The 13,737-nt window shown below is 40.4% G+C and overlaps 1 protein-coding gene across 15 annotated transcripts in view; it reads left to right on the top strand.

Annotated features, from left to right (window-relative positions):
* REPS2 (RALBP1 associated Eps domain containing 2) overlaps positions 1-13,737 on the top strand; it is a 248,826-nt gene that overhangs the window by 177,623 nt on the left and 57,466 nt on the right. For all 15 annotated transcript variants that reach the window (XM_035289249.3, XM_035289252.3, XM_035289256.3 and 12 more), the window contains one exon: positions 7,020-7,081. In XM_035289249.3, the coding sequence (XP_035145140.1) occupies positions 7,020-7,081 (62 nt within the window). The remainder of the gene's footprint in view (positions 1-7,019; positions 7,082-13,737) is intronic.

A 13,737-nucleotide genomic window follows, 5' to 3' on the forward strand; every position in this document is an offset into this window, starting at 1 on the left:
ACGCCAGCGCAGCTGTTTGGGCTGGCACGGCTGTTTGGGCCAGGGCCGCAGCACAGCGGCACTCCATACAAAATACACTGGTCTGGTTGCCCTGTTAAACCAGCAATTTCAGATTTGGGAAGGCAGTTTAGCACATTCATCTGATTAAACGGGACTAAAACAGTAAGCCAGGCCAGGAGATTCCTGGGCAGCGACGTTTGAGCCGGCACAGTGGGTCACTGCACGGGAAATCACACAGATCCCAGTGCCCTTTCAGCAGGCGACTGAAACACCTGGGAGAGAGTCAACCCTTCAACTTAAAAAAAACAAAAGGGCACTGAGGCAGGGAGCCAGGTGATCAGGCTCAACGCGTCCCACCCCCACAAAAACAAAACAGAAATTGGAAACGCTCGGGGTTGAAAGTTTCACAGCAAGCACAGCTGAACCCAGGACGGTGCAGTTCGGTGGGGGAGGGGTGTCCACCATTATCGAGGCATTCCGCCCCTACAGAGGTACTCTCCCATTGCTGATGCAGCCTGCCATTGCCGAGGCAACCCGCCATAACAGAGAGAGTCCGACCACGCCACGGCAGTTCTAACCACACCCATATAAACAGGACTACAGGGAATTACACTCGGCAGCACGGCGGAGCCCATGGGAACAGCGCAGAGCCCACGACAGCAGGGCGGAGCCCATAGCAGCAGGGCAGAGCCTCAGCAGGCAGGTAGTGACTAGACTGCCTCCTTGCTGGGCAGGACAGTGCAATGTATACTCATAAATAAAGCTCTAGCTCCCCGAGACAGAGCACCTGAGGAAAAAAAGGGACTTTGTGAGTTCTGCTGCAGCAGACTTAAACGTACCTGCCAAGCAGCCCTGAATGAACAACAGAGCTCACAGCTCAGCACTTGAGCTCCTATAAAGGACAGACTGTCTCCTCAAGTAGCTCCCTGACCCCCGTATATCCAAAGAGTCACCTCACAAAGGACTGATCATACTGACATTTGGCGGGCATCATTCTGGGACAAAGATAGCAGAAGAAGAAACTGGTAACATTCCTCACTGTTCCAAAGCTGCTACAGGTGTACCCCAGGCAAGCAGGGCCTGGAGTAGACCTCAGCAGTCCTACAGCAGAGGGGCTAGACTGTTAGAAGGAAAACTAAGAAACAGAAATACTTCGTCATCAACAAACTGGATGTCCACTCAGAGACCCAGTCTGAAAATCAGCAACTACTCAGATGACAGGTGGATAAATCCACAAAGATTGGAAGAAACCAGCGCAAAAAGGAGGAAAACACCTGAAATCGAAACACCTCGCCTCCTACAAGGGACCACAATTCCTCACCAGCAAGGGAACAAAGCTGGACGGAGAATGAGTATGATGAAATGACAGAATCAGACTTCAGAAGGTGGGTAATGAGAAACTTCTGTGAGCTAAAAGAACATGTTCTAAATCAATGCAAAGAAACTAAGAACCTTGAAAAATATTTGACGAAATGATAACAAGAATGGACAACTTAGAGAGGAATATGAGTGAATTGATGGAGCTAAAAAACACAGCATGAGAACTTTGTGAAGCATGCACAAGTCTCAACAGCCAAATTGACCAAGCAGAAGAAAGGATATCAGAGGTCGAAGATCAACTCAATGAAATAAAACGAGAAGGCAATATTAGAGAAAAAAGTGTAAAAAAGAATGAACAAAGTCTTGGAGAAATGTGGGACTATGTGAAGAGACCTAATCTACATTTGGTAGGTGTACCTGAATGTGACGAAGAGAATGAAGCCAAGCTGGAAAATACTCTTCAGGATATTATGCAGGAAAATTTCCCCAACCTAGCAAGGCAGGCCACTATTCAAGTCCAGGAAATACAGAGAGCACCACAAAGATATTCTGCAAGAAGAGCAACCCCAAGGCACATAATCGTCAGATTCACCAGGGTTGAAATGAAGAAGAAAATGCTAAGGGCAGCCAGAGAGAAAGTTCGGGTCACCCACAAAGGGAAGGTCGGGTCACCCACAAAGGGAAGCCCATCAGACTCACAGCAGATCTCGGCAGAAACCCTACAAGCCAGAATAGAGTGGGGGCCAATATTCAACATCCTTAAAGAAAAGAACTTTCAACCCAGAATTTCATATCCAGCCAAACTGAGCTTCATAAGTGAAGGAAAAATAAAATCCTTTGCAAACAAGCAAGTACTCAGAGATTTTGTTACCACCAGGCCTGCTTTACAAGAGCTCCTGAAAGAGGCACTACACATAGAAAGGAACAACCAGTACCAGCCATTCCAAAAACATACCAAATGCTAAAGAGCATCAACAAAATGAAGAATCTGCATCAACTAATGGGCAAAACAGCCAGCTAGCATCAAAATGGCAGTATCAAATTCACACATAACAATATTAACCCTAAATGTAAATGGGCTAAATGCCCCAATCAAAAGACACAGACTGGAAAATTGGATAAAAAGCCAAAACCCATCAGTGTGCTGTATCCAGGAAATCCATCTCACGTGCAAAGATACACAAAGGCTTAAAATAAAGGGATGGAGGAAGATTTACCAAGCAAATGGAGAGCAAAAAAAAAAGCAGGAGTTGCAATTCTCATCTCTGATAAAATAGATTTTAAAGCAATAAAGATCAAAAGAGACAAAGAAGGACATTACATAATGGTAAAATGATCTATACAAGAAGAGCTAATGATCCTAAATATATATGGACCCAATACAGGAGCACCCAGATATATAAGGCAAGTTCTTAAAGACTTACAAAGAGACTTAGACTCCCACACAATAATAGTGGGAGACTTTAACACTCCACTGTCAATATTAGACAGATCAACCAGACAGAAAATTAACAAGGATATCTAGGACTTGAACTCAGACCTGGAACAAGCAAACCTGATAGACATATACAGAACTCTCCACCCCAAATCCACAGAATATACATTCTTCTCAGCACCACATCACACCTACTCTAAAATTGACCACATAATTGGAAGTAAATTACTCCTCAACAAATGCAAAACAACAGAAATCATAACAGTCTTTCAGACCATAGGGCAATCACGTTAGAACTCAGAATTCAGAAACAAACTCAGAACCGCACAGCTTCATGGAAACTGAACAACTGGCTCTTGAATGTTGTCGGGATACACAATGAAATAAAGGCAGAAATAAAGAAGTTCTTCGAAACCAATGAGAACGAAGACACAACATACCAGAATCTCTGGGACACATTTAAAGCAGTGTCTAGAGGAAAATATAAAGCAATAAGTGCCCACATGAGAAGAGTGGAGAGATCCAAAATTGACACCCTATTGTCAAAATTGAAAGAGCTAGAGGAGCAAGATCAAAAAAACTCAAAACCTAGCAGAAAACAAGAAATAACTAAGATCAGAGCAGAACTGAAGGAGATAGAGACATGAAAAACCCTTCAAATAATCAATAAATCCAAGAGCTGGTTTTTCGAAAAGATCAACAAAATAGACCACTAGCCGGATTGATAAAAAAGAAAAGAGAATAACCAAAAAGACGCAATAAAAAACAATAAAGGGGATTACCACAAATTCCACAGAAATTGAAACCATCATCAGAGAATATTACAAACAATGCTATGTACATAAACTAGTAAACCTGGAAGAAATGGATATATTCCTGGACACTTGTGTCCTCCCAAGCCTAAACCAGGAGGAAGCCAAAACTATGAATAGACCAATAACAAGGTCTGAAGTTGAGGCAGCAATTAAGAACCTACCACACAAAAAAAGCCCAGGTCCAGATAGGTTCACAGCCGAATTCTACAAGACACACAAAGAGGAGCTGGTACCATTCCTTCTGAAACTATTCCAAATAATTCAAAAAGATGGAATCCTTCCCAAATCATTTTATGAGACCAACATCATCCTGATACCAAAACCTGGCAGAGACTCAACAAGAAAAGAAAACTCCAGGCCAATATCCATGATGAACATAGACGCAAAAATCTTCAATAAAATACTGGCAAGCCGATTGCAACAGCACATCAAAAAGCTGATCCACCATGATCAAGTAGGATTCATCCCTGGGATGCAAGGCTGGTTCAACATACGCAAGTCTATAAATGTAATTCACCACATAAACAGAACCAAAAACAAAAACCACATGATTATCTCAATTGATGAAGAGAAGGCCTTTGACAATATTCAACAGCCCTTTATGCTAAACACCCTCAATAAACTTGGTATTGATGGAACGTATCTCAAGATAATAAAAGCTATTTATGACAGACCAACAGCCACTATCATACTGAATGGGCAAAAACTGGAAGCATTCCCTTTGAAATCTGGCACTAGACAAGGATGCCCTCTCTCACCACTCCTATTCAATATAGTACTGGAAGTTCTAGCCAGAGCAATCAGGCAAGAAAAAGAAATAAAGGGTATTCAAATAGGAAAGGAGGAAGCCAAATTGTCTCTATTTGCAGACGACATGATTGTATATCTAGAAGACCCCATCATTTCAGCCCAAAATCTCCTGAAACTGATAAGCAACTTCAGCAAAGTCTCAGGATACAAAATCAATGTCCAAAAATCACAAGCCTTCCTCTACACCAATAACAGACTGAAAGAGAGCCAAATCAAGAACGAACTGCCATTCACAATTGCTACAAAGAGAATAAAATACCTAGGAATACAACTAACAAGGAATGTAAAGGACCTCTTCAAGGAGAACTACAAACCACTGCTCAATGAAATAAGAGAGGACACAAACAGATGGAGAAACATTCCATGTTCATGGTTAGGAAGAATCAATATCGTGAAAATGGCTACACTGCCCAAAGTAATTTACAGACTCAACGATGTCCCCATCTAGCTACCAATGACCTTCTTCACAGAACTGGATAAAAACCACCTTGAATTTCATATGGAACCAAAAGACAGCCTGCATAGCCAAGTCAATTCTAAGCAAAAAGAACACAGCGGGAGGCATCACACTACCGGACTTCAAACTATACCACAAGGCTACCATAATCAAAACAGCATGGTACTGGTACCAAAGCAGAAATATAGACCAATGGAACAGAACAGAGGCATCCGAGGCAACACAACATACCTACTACCATACAATCTTTGAAAAAACCGGACAAAAACAAGCAATGGGGAAAGGATTCCCTGTTTAGTAAATGGTGTTGGGAAAACTGGCTAGCCATGTGCAGAAAGCGGAAACTGGACCCCTTCCTGACACCTTACACTAAAATTAACTCCAGATGGATTAAAGACTTAAACATAAGACCTAACACCATAAAAACCCTAGAAGAAAATCTAGGCAAAACCATTCAGGACATAGGAGTAGGCAAGGACTTCATGACCAAAACACCAAAAGCATTGGCAGCAAAAGCCAAAATAGACAAATGGGACCTAATCAAACTCCACAGCTTCTGCACAGCAAAAGAAACAGTCATTAGGGTGAATTGACAACCAACAGAATGGGAAAAATTTTTTGCAGTCTACCCATCTGACAAAGGGCTGATATCCAGAATTTACAAAGAACTCAAACAGATTTACAGGAGAAAAACAAACAAGCCCATTCAAAAATGGGCAAAGGATATGAACAGACACTTTACAAAAGAACACATACATGAGGCCAACAAACATATGAAAAAATGATCATCATCACTGGTCATTAGAGAAATGCAAATCAAAACTACATTGAGATACCATCTCATGCCAGTTAGAATGGCGATCATTAAAAAGTCTGGAGACAACAGATGCTGGAGAGGATGTGGAGAAATAGGAATACTTTCACACTGCTGGTGGGAGTGTAAATTAGTTCAACCATTGTGGAAGACCGTGTGGCGCTTCCTCAAGGACCTAGAAATAGAAATTCCATTTGACCCAGCATTCCCATTACTGGGTATATATCCAAAGGACTATAAATCGTTCTACTACAAGGACACATGCACACAAATGTTCATTGCAGCAGTGTTTACAATAGCAAAGACCTGGAACCAACCCAAATGCCCACTGATGATAGACTGGACAGGGAAAATGTGGCACATATACACAATGGAATACTATGCAGCCATCAAAAACGATGAGTTCATGTCCTTTGTAGGGACATGGATGAATCTGGAGAACATCATTCTCAGCAAACTGACACAAGAACAGAAAATGAAATACCGCATATTCTCACTCATAGGTGGGTGATGAACAGTGAGAACACATGGACACAGGGAGGGGAGCACTACACACTGAGGTTTATTGGGGGGAATAGGGGAGGGACAGCAGAGGGGGGAGCTGGGGAGGGATAGCAGGGGGAGAAATGCCAGATGTGGTTGAAGGGGAGGAAGACAGCAAATCACACTACTGTGTGTGTACCTATGCAACTATCTTGCATGTCCTGCACATGTACCTCAAAACTTAAAATGCAATAAAAAGGAAAAAAAAAAAAAGAAACAACTTTAGTTATCCCTGATAATAAATATCATGGAGAGAAAAAGAAATTGAGGTCTTTGAAGAATCCCTAAATATCATTTCAGTCCATCACTGTCAGCATCCCACACTGCTTTCAGATCCATTCCCAGGTGCATTTACAGGGCAGCCAAGCTTCCTCATCTGGGTTCCAGCTCCCTTAGTTTCTATAGCGTACTCACTGAGCTAATGAGCAGTATAGTGGCTGAAAGCTAGGGAGAAATAAGAGAGAAATCAGAGACGACGTTTTCTGACTTTTGTCCTAGATTGTTTGAAACTAAGTAACATTAGAATAATGAAGAATTGACCACCTTTCCCATGCTGCATTCCAGCTTGGGAAATCTTTACCATACTGTTTTATTATGTCATCTTAATCATAACAGCCTGCATAAATATTTTAGTTTGGGTTAGGATGAAAATGAAAAAGGGATTAGAAATAACATTTACTCTTTTTTCTTAAGCCTTCAGAAGGATTTAAAAACTTAAAGATGTTAAATGCAAACGTCATTGCCATTCCAAGTTAACAAGTGTTAAGAGTTTTTTGTTGTTTATTTTTGGGGGTGATCCTTAACAGTATGTGTTTTTCTTTTCAGCCACTAAGTCAGGATTGTTACCCCCACCACCTGCGCTTCCTCCAAGACCTTGTCCATCACAGGTAGGAGACATATTTGATTTCTGTAAATTGTTCAGTGGTAGGGAAGTTGTCCTTTTGCTGTGTTTCTTTGCAAGGGTTGATTGCTACAGATCTGGTCCATGAGATTCCCAAGCTGATACCCTATGAAGAGAGCAGAGAGTGGTTTAATTTCTTCTCATCCAGCCAGCACCCCAGCCTCTTGTGGAAGAAAGAAAGTTTCCTCAATAAGCCACCAAGCACACATATACTAGTTCACTCTTGGCTGTCCAGGGGTGCATCTGTTTTTCATCCAGAGAGAAGAGTAGAAGAAGGGGTCTCTCTCTAATTGGAGGTGGGAACATGGTTTTTCTGTATAGGGTGTGCAGTCTAGGTGCGTATATTTTATCAGCACTTTAGGAGCTGTGGTAATTCTACATAAATTTAAAAAAATGGTTATCAACATGGGGTTAGTGCCGTGATTTTGGCCTATGGTGCTTTCTTTAGGATGATAGTTTCCCTCAGAACAAAAAGCTGAAATAGCAGGAGTGGGAGATCATGCATAAAGATCTGTTTCAACTCTAAATTAATTCTGCCTTATTTACATGTGCTACTATGGCCTTATTCATCAACACTTTGCAGAGCTGAAAATGAGAAGCAAACAGCAAGACCATGGAGCATGGTATATGGTGCTACAGATCTTTCCTTTTGTTAATTGCTGCTGAAGAAACTTTCTATCTTTAAAGACCTTTTCTGCTTTTTGGCAGAAAATGTTTGGAAATTTCTCTGTAGATAGTCCCTGGTTCTGCTTCATTGTTCTGGGTGGTTCAGAGCTATCCTTCCATATGGGGACATCGCAGGACTCATGAGTCAATGAAAGTACTTTTAACACATGCTTGTCCTTCTTTCAGCGAATGAAATGGTTTTTAGCATCCACTCAACCTTGAGATGCAAATACAATTAGGTATTGGCTTTCTGCTTTAGTGTGAAAGGTAATAAAAAGCCCATTTCTTCCTGACCTGCATATAAACCAGTGAAATCTCCTTTTTCAGGATCTGACACTGGCCTTAAGAGATATTGGTTGAACTGTCAACAAGTATTTATTGAGTTCCTGCTGTATATCTATTGCCAAACCTTAGTTTTCCCCTAAGTCTTTCCTTGGCTGTAATTTCTTCTCATTCAAATAATTAACTATGTCTATTGAGCATCTATAATAAACTAGGCATTGTGCTAAGTGCTTTCAGTGTATTATTTAAACCTCACAAAACCCCTCTGAGGTAGAATCAGGTACTAATACTATCCTTTTTTACAGATAAAGAAGTTGAAGTATACAGGGGCTAAGCAAGTTACCCGAGGTGGCATAGCTAGTAAATAGTGGAGCCAGATCCCAAATTGCCGTCTGTCTCCTAATGGCCCCTCCTGTCCCCATCACTGAAGTCTAAGTGTCTATGTATACAGCCAGGCAGCAGATCCATTGCACTTGCAATGGAGGCTTTCATCACAAGCCCCTAAAGAGGAAGGACCTTGATGAGATGAAGATCCTGCTATACACCAACAGCAAACCTGGACTTGGTCATAACTAAACGAGGAGGCATTTGCTAGCTGCTAGTTCAAGCCTGGGGCTTGAGGGCCACCTGGTCGAATGCATGCAAGACCTGTCTGAAAGGGCTTTTGTAACCAAACTCCTAACTTGCTCTTGTTACACAAATGCCAGTAAGTCCCAAAATATGCTGCTACTATCAGGAGTCTTACCTGAGCTTCCTGAGGTGGGCCTCTTGCCTGCTTTTAGAGCTTAGTCACCAAAGATATGACTAAGGGACTGGGAATTCTCTAGTTACTGTTAATGAACGAGTCTGCTTCTTCGTCTATCGGATTTCCCATCACAGTATAAACAGTGAGCCCAGTTCTCAGCCCAAGCCTCCACCTCAGCTGCCTAACTATGGAGATTTCAGATTTTAATAACAGGTGTGTAAGAAATGGAGGCAGAAAATCCACATTCCATTTCTCTCCCCCATTCCCTCCTTTTGCCCACTGTAAGTGAGACACACACATTCAAATATATGAAGTCCTGGGCAATACACACATGGTTATATTTAGTTTTTGTGCTATGTCAAGTTGACATTAACCCTAGGAGAATCTTACTAACCACTCATGTGGGACACGTATGTATTCTAGTCTTTCCCAAACTGCTCATGATAAAACAGTCTCTGGGAGGTATTAATAGGACTCTGTGGTACAGATTTGCAGACGGATGCCCCTCTACCCTCTCTGGGAGAGTCACCATGCAAGTGAGCTCACTAAAGGCTTTGAAGGCCTACAGTAAAGAAAGCTGGTAAATTTTGTTAAAGCCAGCAATTTCGTAGCTTTTATGACCATTGATATCTTTATTTATAAAATAAATATTAGAATACAAAATAAATGCAAAAATCACAAGCATTCCTTTACACCAAGAATAGACAAGCAGAGAGCCAAATAATGAATGAACTCCCATTCACAATCACTACAAAGATAATAAAAAAAATCTGGGAATACAGCTAACAAGGGATATGAAAGACCTCTTCAAGGAGAACTACAAACCACTGCTCAAGGAAATTAGAGAGGACACAGACAAATGGAAAAACATTCCATTCTCATATATAGGAAGAATCAGTATCGTGAAAATGGCCATACTGCCCAAAGTAATTTATAGATTCAATGCTATTCCCATTAAACTACCATTGATATTATTCACAGAACTAGAATAAAACCACTTCATATGGAACCAAAAGAGAGCCCGCATAGCCAAGACAATCCTAAGCAAAAAGAACAAAGCTGGAGGCATCATGCTACCTGACTTCAAACTATATTACAAAGCTGTAGTAATCAAAACAGCATGGTACTGGTACCAAAACAGATGTATAGATCAATGGAATAGAACAGAGACCTCAGAAATAATACCATACATCTACAACCATCTGATCTTTGACAAACCTGACAAAAGCAAGCAATCGGGAAAGGATCTCTTTTTCAGTAAATGGTGCTGGGAAAACTGGCTAGCCATATGCAGAAAACTGAAACTGGACCCCTTTCTTACATATTATACAAAAATTAACTCAAGATGGATTAAAGACTTAATGGTAAAACCCCAAACCCATAAAAACCCTAGAAGAAAACCTAGGCAATACCATTCAGGATGTAGGCATGGGCAAAGACTTCATGACAAAAACCCCAAAAGCAATTGCAGCAAAAGCCAAAATTGACAAATGGGATCTAATTAAAGAGCTTCTGCATAGCAGAAGAAACTATCATTAGAGTGAACAGGCAACCTACAGAATGGGAGAAAGTTTTTGCAGTCTACCCATCTGACAAAGGTCTAATATTCTGAATTTACAAGGATCCTAAACATATTTACGAGAAAAAACCCATCAAAAAGTGGGCGAAGGATATGAACAGATACTTCTCAAAAGAAGACATGTATGCAGCCAACAAACATATGAAAAAAAGCTCATCATCACAGATCATCAGAGAAATGCAAATCAAAACCACAATGAGATACAATCTCATGCCAGTCAGAATGGCAATTATTAGAAAGTCAGGAAACAATAGAAGGTGGTGAGGCTGTGGAGAAATAGGAACACTTTTACACTGTTGGTGGGAATGTAAATTAGTTCTCCTATTGTGGAATACAGTATGGCAATTCCTCAAGGATCTAGAACCAGAAATACCATTTGACCCAGTAATCCCATTACTAGACAGGTACCCAGAGGAACATAAATCATCCTGCTATAAAGACACATGCACACATATGCTTATTGTAGCACTGTATACAATAGCAAAGATATGTAATGAACCCAAATGTCCGTCAGGGATAGACTGGATAAAGAAAATGTACTGACACAAGAACAGAAAACCAAACACTGCATGTTTTCACTCATTAAGTGAGTGTTGAACAATGAGAACACATGGACACAGGAAGGGAAACATCACACACTGGGGCCTGTTGGGGGGTTTGGGGGGGCAAGGGGAGGGATGGCAGGGGGTAGGGGGATTGGTGAGGGATATCATCAGGAGAAATACCTAATGTAGGTGACCGGGGGATGGATGCAGCAAACCACCATGGGATGTGTATACCTATGTAACAATGCTGCATGACTTGCACATGTACCCCAGAACTTAAAGTATAATAATAAAAAAGAAAATGTGGTAGATATATACCATGGAATGCTATGCAGCCATTAAAAGGAATGAGATCATATCCTTTGCAGGGACATGGATGAAGCTGGAAGCCATCATCCTCAGCAAACTAACACGGGAATAGAAAACCAAATACCATGTGTTCTCACTCATAAGTGGGAGTTGAACTTTGAGAACACATGGATACAGAGAAGGGAACAACATACACCATAGCCTGTTGGGGGGTGGGGGGATGAGGGGAGGGAGCTTAGAGGGTGGGTCAGTAGGTGCAGCAAACCACCATGGCACACGTATACCTATGTAACAAGTCTGCACGTTCTGCACATGTATCCCGTTTTTTTAAATAAAAGAAATTTAAAAAATCTGTATAACAAACCCTCTGTAACAAACCTGCACGTGTACCTCTGAACTTAAAAGGTGTTTAATAAAATGTTAATAAATAATATACCTGTTAACATCCTGAGGGCTTAATGGTTAGGAAACAGTTATACACCAGTCTTAAGGTATTGCTAAGAACATTTCCAAACCTTTCTCATCTGTCACCTTATCTCTGTATTATATGGTTAAAGTTAAATTTTATATCTTATGCAGTAGTTTTCCCTAGAAAAATTGAACATGAGAGTTTACAGCACATTAACTTGGGATTTCACGTTGTCCATGTTTTCAGTTTGACCTGTTTTCTTCCTCGCTTTTCTTTTCCTTCTCACTTACTCTCTCATGAGGTCATTTTACCACCCCACAGCAAGTTTTCATGAGAACTTAAACACTGAATTTTTACTTTGCTCTGTTAAATTTTTTGAATGTTCCTTGCTATGTGAGGCCCATCAGCTTGACTTTGGAAATATATCTATATCTATACCTACAAAGACTTCTTTTATTGGACCGTATATAGTATCATCACCAGGAGACCTAGTAGAGAAATTAGGAAACCTAACATAATTAAAACTATTCTATGTATTAGTAGCTATGAAAGAGAGTAAAATTAAGGTTTCAATTTAAAAATTTTATTTAACTTGATAAATGGGCATGAAGAAGAAAAAGTTTTGTTTCCTATAAAGGAGCACTATTTTACAAACTGTGGCCAATCAGTAGTGATGTGCGTCCAGGATTTTTTTTTCTTTTTTTAAGAGATGGAGTCTCCTCTATCACCCAGGCTAGAGTTCAGTGGCATGATCATAACCCACTGCAGCCTCAAACTCCTGGGTTTAAGTGATCCTCCCACCTCAGCCTCCTGAGTAGCTAGGACCATAGGCACACACTACCAAACCTGGCTTTCCAGGTTTTATGTATATAAGAAAAATAAGTTTGTACATTTGTAGTATGCATACAAAGGTATAAAATGATCATTTCTACATACACCAGAAGTATATATTCTTCTATCAAGTGAGAGAGATGAAGTATAGGTTTTTCAGGATAAAAAGCAGTTTAGCTGGCTCACACTTAAGCACCACTGTGATATGAACATCTGGATTAAGTTATACAAATGGGGCCCTGGAGTTAGAAAAGGAATACGTTAAAAGAAACATCTTTTTATTTTTCATACTATAGGTAAGATAAAAAAGAACCTAGTGACTATATAAAAAATTAAGTAGTTTGTGTTTCCCATTTTCCTGTGGCAAGACTAGACTAGGACATGGTCTTTTGCCTCAGCTTAGAAGAGGTAACTTTTTTTTTTTAAAAGACTGATTTATAGCATAAATAACCAAAAAGCAATTAAACTATTTCATATAGAGCAATGGTTGTTTTTTTATTTTTTGTTTGTTTGTTTGTTTGTTTTTGTTTTCTTGAGATGAGGTCTCACTCTGTCACCCAGGCTGGAGTGCAGTGTCATGTTCAGGGCTTACTGCAGCCTTGACCTCCCAGACTCAAGTGATCTTCCCATCTCAGCCTCCTAAAGTGTTGGGGATTACAGGCATATGCTACTGTGCCTGGCCTAGAGTAGTGTTAAAGTGAGTTAGTTACATGTATTAGCTCACTGTTCGTGTGCACATAAATCCAGTAAATTGCCATCTATAGAGTTCGTGTTTATTCTGCTAAGGTCAGTTCTTGGCTAAGAGACTATTTGATACTTCAGTAGCTAAATCCTTTTAATAGTGTTGATCTCATGACAGTTTTCTTATGGCAGTTGTGATATAGCCACAGCTTCAGTGTAACTATCTTTAATAAAGAAAAGACTTTGGGGGTACAAAACATTATCTTTTAAGTTTTCTGTTAGCACCACATTTGATGAATTGGGGTTCCCTGCAGACTAATGCGCTCAGAATTTTCTTACTCCTGCCACTAATTTCTCACCTTATATGTAACAAAGTATTCCTCACTAGCAATGTAACGAGTACTAAAAATAGCACTGGAGGGTGAAAGCACTGTGGGAGAAGCATTTAATGAATACCTTTAAGCTTAGAGAGACCAAGAAGGCTCATGGAAGGGACGAGATGAACAATGAAATCAGTTTTGAAGAAACAAGAGAACTTTTCTTTTTAGCTGGCTAAAAGGTACAGAGCTTTACTGGAGAGAGAGAGAGAGAAAAA

Source organism: Callithrix jacchus, chromosome X, assembly GCF_049354715.1.
Source record: "Callithrix jacchus isolate 240 chromosome X, calJac240_pri, whole genome shotgun sequence".
Lineage (NCBI taxonomy): Eukaryota > Metazoa > Chordata > Mammalia > Primates > Cebidae > Callithrix > Callithrix jacchus.